At 39.1% G+C, this 19,365-nt stretch overlaps 2 protein-coding genes across 2 annotated transcripts in view; both read left to right on the forward strand.

The window, feature by feature from the left end:
- The first annotated feature begins 6,898 nt into the window (after positions 1-6,898).
- The window catches only part of LOC145494095 (uromodulin-like), a 262,517-nt gene continuing 250,050 nt past the window's right edge, over positions 6,899-19,365 (forward strand). The window contains exons 1-3 of the mRNA XM_081473565.1: positions 6,899-6,986; positions 10,097-10,349; positions 10,464-10,600. Coding sequence (XP_081329691.1) covers positions 6,899-6,986; positions 10,097-10,349; positions 10,464-10,600 — 478 coding nt within the window. The remainder of the gene's footprint in view (positions 6,987-10,096; positions 10,350-10,463; positions 10,601-19,365) is intronic.
- Positions 10,693-13,775, forward strand: LOC145495604 (uncharacterized). Its single transcript, XM_081475234.1, has 4 exons — positions 10,693-10,733; positions 10,999-11,039; positions 11,178-11,484; positions 12,300-13,775. Exons 1-4 carry the CDS (start codon positions 10,693-10,695, stop codon positions 12,967-12,969), a joined length of 1,059 nt encoding a protein of 352 aa, XP_081331360.1. The 3' UTR covers positions 12,970-13,775.

Consider the following 19,365-nt stretch of genomic DNA (forward strand, 5'->3'; position numbering starts at 1 on the left):
CAGTTTCTGAGTTTTGTATATCAATGAAAAGAAAGATGAGAAAATAATTTACTTGATACAGGGTGAGGTTTTTTGTTGTGAATTGAGTTGCAAAAATACTTTAGTGGCACCATAATCTCCTTTACCCAGCCCACACACATGTAGTATTATGCAACTGTCAGTTGCCCAAGTTTAACTGTCACAAGTTCTAGAGCCTCTTGGAAGATGTCTACTCCCATTTGACTTGATTCTTTTAAGGGATCTAGCCTTTCCAATACAAATGACTGCACTGAATCATGTTGTCCAGGTCAATTTCTTCAACTACAACATTGTTATCACTGTCCAATGGAGTTGGACCATCAGGATCATCACCATAGTATTCAAAATCATATGACTTTCCATTTGAAAGGGGGTTTTCAGGCTGCATCATATGATAAGCCACATTTGGTATGGCAACCAGTTTTTTTTCTGTTCTTACATTTTGGTGGTTGAAAGCTTCAGTGAACTGGCAAAGAGCTTGGTTTATCCTTGGTTGAAAAACTAAGTTTAAGGTGAAAAGATGCACTGAATTATCAGTCTCCAGGATGCCTCACAATTCAATACTATAAAAAGTGTAAAAGTACAAGTGGGAAGCACAACGGAAAACATCCCACAATCTTTCAGTTCGTTGGTTGTGTTGATGGCCCAGCAGTGAAGCTGCGCCTCTCCTTTCTTCTAACCTGCACCATTGTATCGCACACACCAACGCTTTCAACACCATGATATACTCGTACCCTCAAAGGCCAAAATTCTCCGTCTCTCTTAACGGCATCCAGAAACAATTCAAGAACTGGTTCTGCTTTATTGTTTGCACTACATTTCAAAAACGTTATTCTCGGAGAAAATCCATCTATACAGCCGTGAATTAGTATTTTCCATCGGATCAGAGAGTGATGTCCATCCAGATGCCAAAGCAAATTTACGCACCCTATCTCAAGACAGTATTTTGGGGATCTAATTTTGTTAACCTTTCTCTTATTCTTCTCCGTTGAACCCGTAACCCAATGGACTTAAAGAAACCTGCAATGAAGTTATATCCAGTAGCACTCCCGTGGTTAGAAATGTACTCTTGACTGATTTCGGTTCCTTATCAGGTAAGCTGTCGAAACCCCTCATATCTTCTAAGCCACACTGCCCGAGGGGGGGGGGGGGGGGGGCACTGCCATATATGGGCTATATAGGTATGTGCCGCTGTGAGGGGTATGGTTTTCAAGCAGTTTACTCTAGGATAGCGTATATAAATCAGAGCATTTAGGTCTAGAATAGGGTATAATTTTTCACAAAACTGACTAGTTGGTTGAAGATTTTATCTAGACTAAGGAAACCAGGAATTGCCACTCAAAAATATAATAAAATCAAATCGGCAAGTTTAAATTTACGCAAATCACCCTCAACAGTGTCGATAGATGGGGGGATTTGGGGAGTTTACTCTAGTATAGGGTAACAAAATTCAGCTGAACTACAATCATGGACAAAAGTCTTGGGACAAATTTGCACTTCTGGCGCTTTTGCTAACACGCCAGGTGCGAATACAACTTCACCTGCCTAACCTCGCCCCCCCACCCCCCATACAATGTTGAAAACTAGTACGTGCAATTTCACCTGATTTTCAACATTGTGTTGGGGGGGAGGGGGGAACAGCAACCCGTTTATAAAGGATATAGCAGCGTTTTCTTCATACTTCAGTTCTAAAACACAGATAATCCGTTACATTACATAAGGGTTCCAGGGTCCCAGCGGCACATCCCCTCCCAGAAATTCCCAAAGTACCCCCCCGGGCCATACCGTCTGTCACTCTTCTGTGAATTGTCCATCTCGAAACTCCAATCATCTCTGTTATCGTTGTCCAGATGAATCCTAGTCCTCAAAGTTTCTCAAGCACCTCAACAGAAATTTTAAGAAATGGTCTTCCATGCTTTCCTCTTTTTTCGCTTTCCTTCGTAATGGATTCCACAGTAAAAATTGACGGAGTAATAGCTCTGCGACGCAACACACTGAACACATCTACAAAAGCGACAGTAATGGAATCTAAATTCTCCGTGTCCCTTGTGTTTCGGTTGTAGCAATGCCTCATTTACCTAAGCAGACTAATGGTTTGATCAAGAACTTCAGCGTGCGCTTCTGCAACTTCTGAGTCAAAATTCTCAAAAATTATTTCCGTTTTATCCAAGACATCTGCAACAAGCTTAGGAAACTCGACTTCTAAATCTACTTCTCCTTCGCCCGCCATGTTTTCAGTGCTCTCTAGCGCTCAGTCACTCTCGTTCCTGTTGGCCGCGCTCGGCCCAGGAAGATTGCATCAATATTCGATGTGGATTGCATCAATATTCGAGGTATTGGATTGAATCATTATTCGAGGTATTGGATTGAATCAATATTCGAGGTATTGGATTGCATCAATATTCGAGGTATTGGATTGCATCAATATTCGAGGTATTGGATTGAATCAATATTCGAGGTATTGGATTGAATCAATATTCCAGGTATTGGATTGAATCAATATTCCAGGTACTGGATTGAATCATGAAAATTAAAAGATTGAATTGAACCAAAAATTTTATTTGCCATTGGATTGAATGCCTTTTTTTGTTTAAATGAAACCATTATTTAAAGGATTAAACATATATTGCAAGGATTGAATTTTGCTACAAACGGCTTGTCATACCCGACTTACTCGTTGGGTGGGAGGATGCATGGGTCACCAACCTCATCGCTTTCGCGGCCTCGAGTAGAATGATGGGGTGGATCACGCGTACATTCTTCTATACTGTCATTTACATAATCCCCAGGGTATTAATTACCAATGTAAATGGTGCATGGGCAATCGTATGAAAGCATGTACAATTGGGGATTTCTATTGCGAGTGATAGATATTTGCACAAGTGTACGGGCTGTGGAGTGGACAGAACCCCAACTTCAAAAACTATTAAAATTTTTCGGACAATAGCATTCTGGAGAAAACATTGCAAAAGTTATGTATGCTTGTCATTGAGGCTACTTCCTCTGAAACTTGCCTTGCCAAAACGGGCTTGAGTTAAAAAATATGAAGGATCTGGGTTGACTCATTAGACAGTATCATTTCCTTTCCCAATTTCCAATCAACATTGATCGAAGACCAGTACTTCCGTTTTCGCGGTGGTTCTCAAAAAAGCCACAAAGAGCCGTTTTAAATTTTATTTTTCTTGAAGTTTTTGTACGAGGAAGAAATAATTTTTTCTTTTATATAAGTTTCCAATTTTATCTGATCGTGTAAGCTGTCGATGAAAAGCCATCTCCCACCCTTAGCCTGATCTCGTCCTGTGAATAGGTTGAGGGCGGGAGATCACTTTCAGGCTAGGTCATAGCCTGAAAGCCTGATTCTGTTTTTTTTTTTTTTTTTCTTTTTTTAAATCCTTGCCCTTTTCCTTTCCTTTTTCTCGCCCCTTTTACTTAGGCTAGCTTTTGCTCTTCATATCCTTTCTGACAGCCGTAAAAAGTTTGGTGTTGATTATGTTTAAAGCCCGGAAATGGAACCTTGATCGATTTTAGGTGTAATGGACCATTTTACCACCGATTTGGCACCAAAAACTGCTTACGTTTTTTTTTTTTTTTTCAATTAGCTACGTCAGAATGCGGTTGATTTCCATAACGGAGAGTTTTGCGGATAGATCTATCCTAGCTCCAGTATATGCTTATCAAGGATATCTATTGACGCCTACATTAATTGCGTCACAAGTGTTACAAAGTGCATGACCCCTCAATCGTTAGACAACGTACGATTGCCATGCAGTACCGCGACCCAGAGGGCAACGCCTAGTAAAAAATGAATTTATCTTTTACCTTCAAATTTCGCAATTGTCTAGTTCTGTTCGGTGCTCCTGTTGGTCCTGAGAACTTGCTCAAGCTCGTTTATAACGCACGTGCACAGCCATTGTTCTACTCATTAAACCTTTTGCGTGGTGATGTTCTCGCTACGGTTTTCGACGCCATCTTGCGGGTAGGCAAAGCGGTCAGAAATTACAGTGTTTGTATGGGAATTGGATGGCAAACAAATTTTTTTAAACACTGAATTTTGCACAACTTATGAAACGCAACTTTACCATACTAGGTTGCAGATTGTGTTAATCAAATTAGAAGACGCTCAGTTGATTTTTAATTTCCTATAATTTTTTTTCCCCCGAACCGCGTCCACCCAGCCAAGTTTGTAGATAAATGTACGGAAAAAATTAACTGAGCGTCTTCTAGCCGAGCTACGACCTTCAGACTTGGTGAATACAATCTTCTACCTAGTATATTAACGTTGCAGTTCACCAATTGTGTAAAATTCAATTTTTGAAAAAGCTATTTTCCATCGGATTCCCATACGAACACTGTAATTTCTGAACGCCTCGCCCACCCGAAAAGATTGCGTCTAAAATCGTGATTAGGCATATTGTCTCTAAAAGACCCGACTGTAATAGCAAACATCTTCGAAAAGATCAAGAACAACTGAAATTACAGGTTTCTCCCAATCACTGTGGTGTTCCAAAACAGAATTGACTCCCTTTAGAGTCAGTTCCCCATTCCGTGAAAAATAAACGGAATAAAAATAGTCATTTCTTTTAAGCTTTCCCGCGGCGCAACAAAATTTGTTACAAAGTTAACATGCGTCATTAATGTCCAGTTTAGAAAAATATTTTTTGAAAAGACGGGTGGTCATCGTGTAAACCTCTAATTTCTTTCGTTAATGATCAAGAACCTTTTGCAAAGGCTAAATAGCGCCGATATTTGAATAACAAAACTTACACACCCTGAGCCTCACATTGTTATTCAAATGTAGGCGCCATTTATGCAAAGGTTCTATTAGTCATTATATCTTGGCTTGTAACTCCTTGTGCTAGCTGTGAAACAGGAAAAAAAACCGCCTATCTAAACTTACAAAGGCTTATTTCCCTCCTTTAATCCTAAAGTCAGTTTCATTTTTTTCTTTGTATTTTTTGTTCTGTGTTTGCGACATTTCGCTAATAACAAATTACAATTCGGTGCCTAACTTACAATATGTTATATACAATAACCTACTAAAGCCAGTTTCATAGTTTTGCATGTATTCAGTCAACTGTTTTTGAGCCTGGTCCATAAGCTTTAATCTTTTCTTGAATTGACTGGTTTGAGCTATCAAAAAGGAAATGTAGAGGAACATAGCAATTTTCACCGTTTTTTTTTTTTTTTTTTTTTCGTTGCTTTGAGTTATAGTTCGTTTCATTTCTAAATATCAGGGGATTGTGGAAAAAAAACTACAGCTTTCTCTAATTTACAAAATTAAATGTCTTCTTTGACAAATAACTGACCCCTTGCAGAGACGAATGATGATTATTAAAGTAAAGCTAAAAGCCTATTAAATGTGGATCGTTTACCCTTGAGGAAAGGCTATTAGGGTGATAGACTCTATCGTAGGAAATGAAACTAGTTTATATGGAATGAAAAAGAATTCTGTTATAGTTACGATGAAGATCTTATACAAACGAGAAGTTATTTCGCATGTGCCTGATAAATTACCTAAACAAAATGATTACATTCAAAAGCAATACAGTGGCGTATTTTTCTCTGTCTGTGGAGTCTTGAAGTTTCAAACCATCTCTATTATCTACTTGAGTTCTTCAATTATTGATTATCTTTAAATTCGGCCTATACGGTGAAATTACTTTTAGTATTCAATATTGACTTCTTTAATTAAACAGGTGAATGCTTCAAAATTAAAGAGCGAGATGAAGAGTGGATGCCAGATATAACTGATGCGTAATAATAACAAAGCATGCAAAGCAGCGATTTCAAACTTATTATATTTAACTTTGCTACGCAGGAGAAATTCCTTTCCATTGGCAGTAGACCCTTTGTATAAATAGCGCCTAAATTTGAGTAACAATACCTTGTACATCCTTAGCTTCGCATTCATGTTCAGGATTATTCACATGAATGTGAGGCTAATGATGTAGAGATATTGTTATTCAAATTTAGACGCCCTTTATGCACAGGGTTCATGTTTTGATGCACGCGGGAAGTTTAGAGAGTACTCAAGAAACTGGAGTTGCTCTCGACTGGGTGTCGAACTACTCATTCGCTTCTTGAGTGCTCTCCAAACTTTCTGCTTGTATCGTAACTCCACAATACACACTTAAGCCCTGGCCAAACGGACTCGCAAGTAGATCCAAGTTTCCAACTTGCGTCTTCTTTGCCAGGTAATAAATCATGTACAAATTAATAAACAAAATGATGGTGCTCCAAGAGAATTGTATTTTTAAAAAGTTAAAACCCCACACACCACGAGCGCTTTCCTTTGATTTTTTATGGCACATTCTCTTTTAGTAGAAAGGAATTTTAAAAATGTAAGCTCCAACTTTCTTGAGCAAATTACACAACAAAGAAAGGCCAACGGACTGGAAGCTTTTTTTTTAGTGTTTATGCAGCAAATAATCCGAAAATAAATAGGATCTTTAGTGGTGTGTTCTTTGACAGCATCTTTGTTCTTTTAAAATATTCGTGAGTGTTGTTAAGATATTTACACGGGGGGTACGCAGGTCCATTTCGTAAATATTGTTCCAACTAATACATAATCTCTAAAATGACCACTTTTCTTTTATTTGTCCTTCACATATGTGATCTTTACTCTTTTAGTCGACGCAGGTGTTAGCAGTAGGTTGTCATCATTACGAATTTAACGAGTTCTTAAAAGACACATTAATGTGCACGTAATTATTGAAATGTGATGTTGTGTTATAAGTAAGTTATAACACAGCGATAAATCATCGGTTCCAGGTGGTCGGCAACTCACGCTCTTGGCGAGCCTTGCAACACAGTTCAGGCTACTTAAATTATAGAAAAAGCTGTGTTCTTGACTTTCCTGACAAACTTTAATTAAGTAACGATGGGTTCTCCTCTCCCTTCGCTTCCTCTTCTATTTGTATTTCTTTGGGGAGGCTGGCTTCACTGCTCCACGGCTGCTGACCACTATGGTAAGTAAATTCCCATTTCTTTATCTAGGTAAGCCGACAAGCTTTACTCAGAATAGCTCTTTCAATTCAGTACTGGTAATGATAACATCGAAATCCTTGGCAAAGAATTCTCTTCCGATCGCGAATAAGGGAAAAACGTGTCTTTATTTTGTTCTGTGCGGGGGTAAACTGGACCAAACTTTCCCGAGAGCAAGTGAAGAACATTCTTCAGAATGTACAACTTGGGTTTTCTAAGTTTTCAAGATATCATTTGCGCATATTAGCCAATAGTACGTTTTCCTTAATAATTGTTCTCAGTCTTCACAATATATCTACAATAAAAAACTCTTTAATCGACCTATGAGCTCAAACGTTACGCCTGGAAAGAACAACTCAGAAAAGCGCAGCGCGAAAACCGGCCAGCGAAAAAAAAAAAAAGAGGGGAAAGTAATTGGTTTGGTTTTGGTTTTACAACACGCATTTGAAAACCACGCTATTAAAACACCTGCTGCAAAAACTGCAGGAAAATGCACGGACCCACCAGGACAAATTAAGTTTAAAATGAACGCCGGAAAATTAGGATCAAATATTACAAGTAGTGCAAATCCTTAATTGCTCGAGCCTTCATACAAAAAAGCGCGCGCGTTAATTTGTACACTGTAGGGCAAATTAAAAACTAACGATAAATTGGCCTGCTTTCAGCCAATCACAATGAAGGGATTTTCTCAGTTATTTGAAAAGTAATAAAATGCGTTGACTAAGCTATAAAAATGAAAATTTTCTTTGGAAACGAACGTCGGCCTTTTCTATTTTTCTTGTAATGAGTTTTGATATAAAAGAATTTCTTATCGGACAGTTAAATGGCGCGTCACTGCAGTGTATACAGTTGTCGAACCTAGCTCTCGTAACGGACCACCCTAAATGTCAAGTCCAGGTGGTTGCTTACGGGAGGTGTGGCTTACGAGAGTAAGACAATATTGGGTCTGAAATTTTGCCTGATTAGAATATGGTATAGACTTACGCCATGCGCAAATGCCGATGCAATGTTTTATTCATGTGAACAGTCAATTTTGAGAAGAAAAAAATCCGGTTCTCCCATTGAGAAATTTCTGTCTCCTGTACTAACCCGGAATACGATAATGTTGCAACACCCTATTATCCAATTTCCGCTCTATCATCTGTAAAGTGGTCTTAAAAACAAAAGAAAATTTCAAACGTTTAGCTCTAAAAGTGGTCACGGTCGCCAACGAGAGGTGGTCGCTTACAAGAGGTTCCAAATATAGTGATTCGACTGGGAAACTTTTGGTATTTTGGAAAACTGATCGCTGAGGAGAGGTGGTCGCAACTGGAGGTTCGACTGTATTTCTCGAGTTCTGTTGCAGTGTTTTTATCCGCCTTGCGCTTTCGGCAAGAAACAGCAAAACTCGTACAATTTAAATTGACGTCAGTTTTTTATGCGTCTGTCCTCTTATTGATGATAAATTGCGTCATAACATTGTCAAAGTGGCTGTGGAACTAACTTATTCTTAGAACTTCTTGCCGGCGACCAGCTATTCAGTCTCAAACCGTGTCTCTTCGCCTCTTTACGATTCGTTTCGCTTAATCTGGCTTCTATACGCCGTCTCGTTACAAATTTTGCTGAAAGGCCAAAAATTCGTTCTGCACGTTTAATGTGTACCAGTATATTTTCATACATTACAGTGGTGCAGCCCGTTCTGTTGGAAGTCACACTGAAGAAAGATTGGTTTATGCTTAACATGCGTATATCGAGTTATGGATGCAGGCGAGAAAGTTTGGAGAGCACGAGAGAAGCGTAAGAGCTGCTCAAGGCGCAGCCGAGATCAAATCTTGCATCTTGAGTGCTCTCCAAACTTCCCAATTCAAGGGCACTGGCAGCTCGATACACGCACAGCTAAAAGAACGCCGGAGCCAATTTTTTATACATAGCAACAACAACTTGGGCGCTAAAACATGTTTTATTTGTGATTAACTACAAAGTTCTTACAATGCACTGTGAAGGAAAACAAATGTAAGACAATTGGATTGTTCAGAATGATACTCACATGGCCGAAACTTGACCACCGTCGGAATACCTCGGATGACAGTCTATAGTCCTCGAGTGTTATCGTACTAACTTCAGATATGATCGTTGTTAGTTGCATTCGTGTTACAAATTTGCACTCGCGTTAAGAGTTGCACTCGTGTTTTAAATTTGCGCCCGTGTTTTAAATTTGCCCTTGTGTTTCAAATTTGCCCTCGTGCACGTGTTTCAAATTTGCACTCGTGTTACTTGAAAACTGCACTCCTATTTAGCCAATCAGAAACGAGTAATTTTTTTCTTGTGAATTATGAAAAACACCTGTTCCAATAAACTGCAGGAAAATGCCCGCACCCACCAGGACAAGTAAACACCGGAAAATTAGAAACGGTAATCGCATGGGTGCAAGTGCAGTTAAGGATCTTTCTAAAAGCTCGTGCATGCAATTTTTAGATAATTTTCAAATATCATCATTAATTAAAATCCTTAATTGCTGGAGCCTTCATACAAGTACTTATTTATGGTCATTTATTATATAACAGTTGACAGTTACTTGTGATAAGACATTGTTCGTGGCTAGTCTGATGCAGGCTTTCGTTTCGTCCCGGCCAAAGGACTCTCCAGGGACCTTTGTGCTTGGCAAACTCGTTGAGCAACAACAACATAGGTTATTTGCTCATAGTTTACATTTATGAATTAAATTACTGCTTGTAAATGTTTAAAGCATATGTGTTGAAATTTATGAATATATAATTAGTTATTTGCCTGAAGTAACACCAAAAACAATTTCCTATGGAAAGTCGAGGAAATAAATTTCCAAGTTCATAGAAAAATCGAAATTGTGCAAACACAGGTTTCATTCATCAGTACTTTCGAATGTTTCATATGAACGTTAACTTTGTTTTCGACATTGGTGCTGTTAGAAATGATTTCTTTTAAGAAGATATTTAAAACAGTCGCATAGAGGTTTGCAATGCAATGTAAATAATGTTGGTACTAAGTTTTTGTCCACTTGTCACTCGAACTTCTGGTGGATTCTCTCAATTTACGACACCTCAATTTCAAACCGCTTTATTTTCGTTTTTATTCGCAGGTCTCTGCCGTCGTCTTAAATTCTCTACCAAGATTGATGGATATGCTCTTCAATTTCACGTAATAAAGAAATTTCATCTTTCTATTTATGTGGGACCATCAGTGCGTAGTGCCTGTACTCATCGTTGTATAATGGACCCCGTGTGTGTATCCGTGAACATCGGCCCACCAACTGACGAGAAGTTTATCTGCGAGCTTAGCGATTCAGACCACGCGAAACACTCTGAAGATCTTAAAAAGCGGGAAGGCTTTCTGTACATAGGCACTGAGGTGAACAACTTCTCTGAGTAGAAGATATATTTTCATGATTTTTAATTAGACCAAACAATAAAAAAGCAACAACAACAAAAATGAAACTGATCATGAAGAGGCGTATTTTCTTCTCATCAGAACCCGTGCTTCAGTAACCCATGTCTTCATGATTCAATTTGCCTGAACGGATATACGGTCAAACAGTATCTCTGTCAATGCCAAGCTGGTTACACTGGGGAACAATGCGAAAAAGGTGAGGCTAAGAGAGCTTACGAGCAGTATTACTGCCTTGCTAAATTGCTGCCAAATTTATCAATTCTTAGCTGTTTAATAAGGATAAGTTACATGGCTTCTTTGCAAGACGTATTTAAACCCGAACAGTTTAAGTTAAAAGTTGAGAATTGAGTTTTAGGCCAGTTTCTTGTGAAAGTAGTCTGGACTGATCTGCCTTAACAAAAACGCCGCTCATCTCTTAGAACTTTTGTACTGATTTAAACTGATATCTGAGGCTGGGTCGGAGTCCAGCGCTTATTTTCTAGCTGGCCAAGTAATTGATTACCTTTGATTAGATATCGACGAGTGTGCCACCAAAACAGACAACTGCAGCCTCCATGCAATCTGTAATAACACTGAGGGATCCTTCAATTGTAGCTGCAAGGATGGATTTAGTGGAGATGGCAGCAGTTGTACTGGTAACTATAAACTTCTTTTTCACCTATTTCTGAGTACGTTTTGTTGTTAAATGTTCACTTGAATGAAAATAATCAGAAAAAGCATGCAATGAAGTTCAAATATAACCTACTTAGCTAAAATTCGCTTTCCTTATTTAGATATCGACGAGTGTGCCATCAAAACAGACAATTGCAGTGTCTATGAGATCTGCAATAACACCGAAGGCTCCTTCAACTGCAGTTGCAAGGATGGGCCTGAAGAAAACAACTTCATTGGTAACCTAAATATTTTAAATGACCTGTTATGTCACGTTCAGACCATGAACTCTTCGTCTCAAAGACTAATCAGGATGTACAAAATGGAATGTGGAAAAGCAGCTTGCTGTCAGTTTATAACAGAAGCATATCAACTAGATCTGGTTGATATGCCTCTGGTTTATAATGACTCATGCCGGGGAAGAGACACGTGCTACCCCAATCTATCCCCCCCCCTCCCCCTGCTCCTATCATCTCCCGCTTGTCCTAACTCCCCTATCTCTTTTACTTCCGTCAGTTCACGAAAGCGCTTAAATTCAGACTTAAAGAGCAGATTTATTTAAAATTGTCGTCTAAAATTGCCCTTGGGGCATAGATCAGATACCGAGCACAGATCCTATCTCGTAAATCGTTTCTATAGGTGTATTTTTGGGTCAATTTTCCTTATAAATCAAATGTCGAGTGTTTTTGTTTCTGTTGAAAAGAGATAAAATGAATCGAAGACTCTTTATAGACTAGTATATTTCCCTCCAACTTTCAGACGCCTATCAATTCCTTTTATCGGGAAATACTGCTGCTCAACTTTGCAACGGCAACTAACTAATTTACTCCATGCGAATAACAAAGCCTGAAGATGTAAGGAGAGGCAGCGTTGAGCAGCTTTACTTTCTATCAATTGACAATTATTGGACGAGTTTGAGCAAAATATCGTAATTTGTCAGTGGCGAGCAGATCAATTATTTGCCGAAGCCGAAGGCTGAGACAAATAATTGATCTGCGAGACACTGACAAATCAGGATATTTTGCGGTAACCGAGTACAATAATCGTTTTCTCATTCGATCACCAAATTTGTCAGTTTTCATATTTTAATCACTCTCTGACAGCTCAGACCAGGGAAGCGATCTGCCGTTTTTCACTGGAGAATATGGTTTCAATTACGCATTAGCAGATTATTATTTGTAGCAAAACACGTTTAGACAGTACCACACGTGAGCAGTCCATTATTTGTAGGCATTTATTTACAGGTCATATGGTGGGCTGTCGGTCAAAGGAAAGGAAGAAATAATAAACACAAATATTTGTACAACGAATCAAAGACATGCAAATGTAAATCTTTGCATAATAACTTGTTATTTTGATTACCCAGCTTTCAGTGCGGTCTTTACAAATCTCAATGCGAGTGGAAGAAATGGTCCAACAACACTTGGTAGTCACTACGCAGGTCAGGATCATGACGGTCAAGTTACACTGTCCAGCGGTATTCAGCTGTGGACTGTGCCGTACACTAGTGATTATCGAATAGAAGCAGTAGGAGCAGCAGGGGGGTACGATACAGGGAATGACAGTGCTCAGTTTCGAGGAAGAGGTGCAAGAATGATTGGAACTTTCAGCTTGTGCAAAGGTGAAATTATTCAAATACTGGTTGGCCAAGAAGGAGGAATTAACAAAGGACGCTATGGTTCTGGGGGCGGTGGCGGAACATTTGTGGTGAGAAGAAGCATCACGCCATTGATAATAGCTGGAGGTGGAGGAGGCGTTGATAGGGTATCCTCAAGACATGCAGGATGTGATGCCAGCACGAGCACAACAGGGAACCCTGGGTACAGATCATGGTCAGGAGGGAGCCATGGACATGGAGCACAGATTGCTGATGGTGATTATGCAGGTAACAATACATTATGTAATCAACATTAGTTTTTACAGGAATCTTATTGTTAAGCTCATCAGAGATATAACGTTCAGCATTTTACCAAGAGGGTGACCATTTTGCAGCCGGAGCATTCTCAGATCTTTAAGAGCGGCTTGCAACAAAGATGGCCTTCCCTTTGGTTCAGATATGTTGATGACACCTCACTTTCAGCATGTTTGATAGCAAAAACACTGCTACTGAGTTTATATGAAGTCTAAATAGTCGACAAGATAGCATCAAATTTACTTTAATTTGAAAAAGACAATAAGATTCCATGTTTAGACATCAATGTCAATACGCTGCCCCGACAACACGGCTGTCCCCCGGGAGGGAGGGGGGTACTCCTGTATGAAAAATTCGTGGATGCTCGTCTGAAATTTTGATTTAAAAACTCCTAAACGAGATCTACCTGGACGTAGCTCGAGCTTTTCTTGACTCCTAAAAGATACCATTTAGCACGGAACAGGCTTGATTACCAGCTGTTCTTCAGGAAAGGAGACCACACTAGTGGACCGTACTGGGGAGATCGGGGGAAATCGAACCTGGAAATGGAAACGAGAGTGGCTTTTTATTATTATTTCTTCGAGTCCACCCTAAATAATACTTTGACAGCTAAAAAGAGTGGCGATTCGTCATGTAAACCCAAAGTGAAACTGCAATACTTAATTTATAGCCCTAAGCGAGATGCCCAGCATCCCCGACCTTTTCATGTGAAAGTGGTCCCAGGTATTTGTCTCCGGAAGAAGACATTCAAAGGCCTCTACACTTAGTATGACTCATTCACACCTCACAAGTAGAAAATCGACCTCATTCGCACACTCACCTTTCGTTGCTTCCGAATTTGTTCTTTACCATCTTTGCTACTAACCGCTCTTAAAGATCCGAGAAAGCTCCTGCTGCAAAATGGTAACCCTAAAGGTGCTATCACCTTACTTTCAGCTGTTACTTCTCATGTCGTCTAGATAGGTCAAATTACTGCTGCAATCATTGATCAGTTTTTCTCAGTCTAGGGTCCAGACTTTTAATAATTACGCCGAATATAAATAGTATTTCAAAAATTGTAACGGTCACTTTTGAAAACGAATGTTGACTAGCATACAAAACGTTAAGTTTAGTATTAAAATGCATTGGAATACGATGTTTATCACCGCTGTAACGTCGGTGTTATGGCCGAGCAAGCTTGGTCAAAAAAGATTTATTATATGGCATAAAGAACAATCCCATATTCTTGCGGAAAACAGGGGGTGATCCCGAGCGGGCAAGATAGCTCCATCTTGTCCACTAGGGTAGCCAATCACAAACAACAAGCGAGCGTGAGTGATTAGACTAAAATGAGTAAAAACAATCGAAGAACGCACAGCTTTTTTGTTTTGCTTTTGTTTTGTTGTTGTTTGCTTTTTGTTTTCCATGAAGTTTCAGTTTAAACCTCGTTGATCAATTTTAAACCTCCACTAGTTTATATTTTACCATGCATAGGTAGCTCTGATTCGCTAAATCTACATACCTTTCCCATTTTTATTCATTGTTCCTTCAACTGCAAACCAATGACGTTATCTTTAATTGTATAAAACGTTACAAAGAAATGAGAAGAGAATATTGCTAAAACGAATGAAAAACGTCCATTCCAGGTATAATAGATACAGCAATGAGTCTATATTTCTTTTCTTTTAGGTGGGGGTGGTGGTGGGTTTCACTCCAGTGGGAGAGGTGGAACGAATTTTTTTGGCAAAATAGCGGTAGGTGGAGAAGGAGGTAAGGGATTTTTGCAGGGAGGAGTGGGCGGAAGAGCCCGGCATAACAATGCGGACGGAGGATTTGGTGGTGGTGCTGGTGCACCTGGAATAGGAGGAGCTGCTGGCGGCGGTGGAGGGTACTCTGGTGGTGGCAGTGGAGATGATAAACCTGACTCCTGTGGAGGAGGGGGAGGATCTTATATCGCTGGAACAGATCAGCAAAATGAATGTTGTTTTAAAACAACTGGCCATGGTCATGTGAACATTACATTACTGTAGAAAAACTCAACTACTTTATGCACGATGTATACTAAAGTACTGGTAATTATTAATTAGGCCAGATTTATAGCAAGATGAAAAATTGTCCATTTAACAAACCGAAAATGGTCAAGCGTTATTTGTGAGGTATTAGTAAGGTATCAGTAAAAAAAAAAGTTCTCATTGCCAGTGGAATTGAATTGACTTAGTGACAACCATTTGCCTGGTTTCATGTATTTCAAGTTTCATAAAACATCTAGTTTTTCTGAATAGTTCTCCATGAAGAAGAATTTGCGCGGCAGATTTTTAGCACTGTGGTTTTAACTATTGTACAATGATTACTTCACACTTCGCTATTCAACATCTTTGATCATTGTAAGATCTGGCTAACTTTTTCTATTAGTGTTAACATTACTGCTCAGTGACCTGGTTTTAGCTTTATTTAGATCCCTGAATTATCGAATCATTGTGAACTTTCAAGCTCTCTGTTCTCAAGCGCAATGCGGATGAAACACCCTGACTGCAGCACTGTAAAACCTGGTACAGTACCAGCAAGAGAATGTTCTCTTGGTACGTACGTGCTATGGTTACTAAACTGAGAAAACAATTGCTGCTGAAAAGTTCACCGAAACATCCACTTCGTGTTTTCTAATCTTTAAACAGCGAAAGCGGATAAATAAACTAAAAGTAAAACCACACTATTTTCTCTCCTTACTTCGTTCAGTTATTCATTATGTGGCTGAACAGGTCTGCGATGAAAAGAAGAATTCGGATTTTTTCCGTTAGCGGTCCGAATTATGCAATACGTACTAATCCACGCTTTTCAGATTACTGTATTTCATTCATACAAAGAAGTCACCTCACCACTCAATTTACCATGCCCAACGAACGGCTTTTTGTGTTCGTGTGGCCGGAAAACGTTTTTAAAACGGAGCTCGGCTTTTAGAAAACGACGAGTTTCCCTCAAACGCAAATCTAAAATGACCGGTTATTGTTCCGTTTTAAAATTCCTCCGGCATAGTGTGGATGGAAAACATTTGTTGCGCTTTCAGAGTGAAACCTCCGCTTTTAGATTCCTCCTTCGTAATATGGACGGGACTCAGACGCCGTACTTCACATGATCCGAATCGAATTCGAATCATTGGGTCAAACCAAATTAATTTAGCCCGACTGAATTGATTCAAACGCCGATCTCAATTCCAGCCGAACTAACTAGGAGGTAAAAAGGCATTTCGATCATCGCTGATTCGTGCCGAACCCCTGAAAACATAGCAGACAACAACCAAGCACAATCCAAAGCCGTCCTGTGAAAAATGTAAGAAAAGCCGGCAAAAAGGAGCAGGATGACCCAAAGTGCATTAATCTATTTACATGCAACTGCAAGAAGACAAATTATAATTTGGTTCAGATGTCGTGCTTCACATGAATTTAATTTCAACATACAATTCCAACTTCCAACCTTTTTGTATGCCATGGAATACAACACAACTTGGGTAAAAAGTCCGACTGCAATATTAAGGGTTAATTCACTTCATATTCAATGTTCACACGTAATTCAAACACAAGCACGAAATACAATACAGTGCAATGCAATGCAATGCAATACAATACTTGATTTAGACACGTTAGTCTAAGAGCTTTACAAGCTCGTTCAAAATACGTACGTGTATTCCTAAAATACGAAGATTTACGCAATTTACAAGGCTATAAAGTCTAAAACATTAAAAATTACTATCATCTGATACACATCAATTAACTATTAACGAAAACTCTTAGCGACAACTATGATGAATGCACACTGATTTTGATGCTGTTGGCCAAGATGGCAGCAAGTTTGCACACGAAAACTGAAATGAAATCCCTGAAGCTTAGCCGAAATCAACAAGAAACATTCTGCTGCTGATCCAAACGCATGCGCATTCTGTTATTGTGTAGGCTACTGCGGGCCGTTTGTTTCGGATACGTCACCGAAATCAATTAACCCGGAAGGACTTGGAGAGAGCCGTAAAGGAGTTAGGCAATTCCCCACCCACCCCAGACAAATAAGGTGTCCATCTTTGCAAAGTAGCAAGCAAGTGTGAGATCAAGGGGACTCAGTGGTTGAGATGCGTTGTATGCGTGTTTACTGACCAAGACGCAGTCGAGGTCCATAAACCCCTAAAAGTAGATCTCGGCCAATTAAAGTTAAGCTTTCCTGACCGAGTGTCAATTTGACAAGACAACGCGCAAGATAGTGCCATCCTTCCAGCTCGGTTAAGTGTAATAAATTAACGAATTACTATGAACATGTTTTATGGTCCAACCGGAATTTTAATGTAAATTACTTCCCATGTGAGAAGCATCAAAATTTGATTGCTTTGTCATAACCTCATTATGTGATCACGAAAATCATTCCTGTTTTAGTTTTAGTTGACAAAAGCTTTGGCAACACTGTATGTACTTATCGTCATACAAATAAAGCTACTTGTTTTTGTTGTTTTTGATGCGAAGAAAACGTAAAAATCTATGCTAAAATTGCTTTGTTGCTTTCTGGGAAAATGTCCAGTGTCCAACCTCGTTCCCAGACTCCCTCATCTTCCCGGCCCGGGAAGATGAGAAAACCTGAGAATGAGGTTGTCCTTTTCTTAAGTTTTGTTTTAAGAGTGATTTCAAAAGCGGTCACAATGAGTGATTAAAATTTGGGAAAGCTATCTTTCAATCATTTCAGGGTTTCATTGATGTATTTGTGTGCGGCGTGTCAGCTCGTCTCCTCGGCAACCGTTATTTTGGTCGTCACGCAACGCTTCTCAATAAGATATCACGTGAAATTTTCTCAAAAAGACTGTGGTAAAGCTATGTCACGTTAGAAGCTGCACTATGATGATGTACATCACTCAATTTTGAATAAGGTTAGAGTCAGTTTGCTGTATGTGTTCCAGATTGCTGGCATTCTGGTTTCTCTCAAATTTACGAAGGGAGAAGGAATTTGGGTCGAGACATGAAGCGTTCACGGGTAAACAATCTTCAGGCCCTATAGCTAAGAGAAAAGACCAGCTGCCAGTATTCTATCGCTCTATTTTCCAATTTCCCATAATTCACTCTGTCTGCCCCCTCCCCTAAATTTTCCTTAAACCTTTAGTTTTAAATTAAATGCTCTTGGGAGGTCATATTCCATTTGACAACAATATTTTATGCAAAATTTTTTGGGAAACAAACAGAGTGAATTATGGGGAAATGGAAAATATAGAATATGTTTTCCTGTAAACTTACTATATTGCAATTTACAAAATGTTACATTTATAATACAGTTAGAGGCTATTGCATTTTCGAAATGTTTTGGGTGGGTTTTAACAGACCAACCTTTTGGTATCTTTATGTTGGTTTTCCAAATGTTTCAGCCAATGAAAATTTAAATTAGGATTTACTACTTCAATTTTTATTAATTAGTATTTAGCATGGACTGTTTATTAGTAGTTTATTAGTATTAATTTTTTTTTTTGTATATGCATATATATATATAACTTTAAATATTAGTATTACCTGATGATTTTTAACCGTGTATAAAGAAATGTTAAATAAATAAATAAATAAATAAATAAAATAAATGAAAGAACCAACAACTGCACGTGCAGAGACACCATGGCGCTTGACATATTCCCTTGTTTCCAGGCCGCTTAACGTCCCCTCGACCTTCAGAGCGACTCAAGTTTTGGACGTTAGTGAGGGGTATTTTTGACTAAAAAATGATCAATTTAATAAAAGTTTACTCCATGTCTAGGAAGGCACACAACAAAGAAAACCAGAAAGTTTTTCCTTGAGCGTGCAATCAACAGGCAGTTCAAGAAAGACGTTTAGAGTAAAGCCAGAAACTGAGACTTGAGCATACTCCGATGTAATAAGAAAGTGCAATGGTGAAAGAGTCTGACTCATGACGGCTTTTTAAAGCCTGGTACCGAGGATTGTGGCTTTCTCTTCTGAATACTGTGGGTAAATGGGTAAATGGTTTTTAATAGTTTCTACCACGGTTTAAAAGCAAAACGTTATGTAGATATCTTTACATTCGTAGCAACCGGAAGGCAGAGGCTGCAAAATCCCAAGTGGACTTTAAGGAGGCGGTAGGGGGCTGGGGGTGGAGTATTACCTGAATGTTCAGTGGACATTAAGCGGAGAACGAGTGAATATGTCGACGGCCTCTTAAAAACTGCAAGGTATAGTAAGAACTTGTTAACAGTAGGTAAGCTTTATAGCTTTCAGTGTCCGCCACCGATTAAGGATTCTTAAAATATGTTTTAACCATATGTAGGTTAAAGGTGATGTAATCGGGATATTTTAAGCTCTTGCAACACCGTAGCTGATGCTGGAAACCTTATAGTGAGCAGCTGTCAATAAAAAAAATGTTGTTCAGCACATTGGAATTGCTTCTGTTAATTT

The sequence above is a fragment of the Orbicella franksi genome, chromosome 8 (genome assembly GCF_964199315.1).
Source record: "Orbicella franksi chromosome 8, jaOrbFran1.1, whole genome shotgun sequence".
In the NCBI taxonomy this organism is placed as follows: domain Eukaryota; kingdom Metazoa; phylum Cnidaria; class Anthozoa; order Scleractinia; family Merulinidae; genus Orbicella; species Orbicella franksi.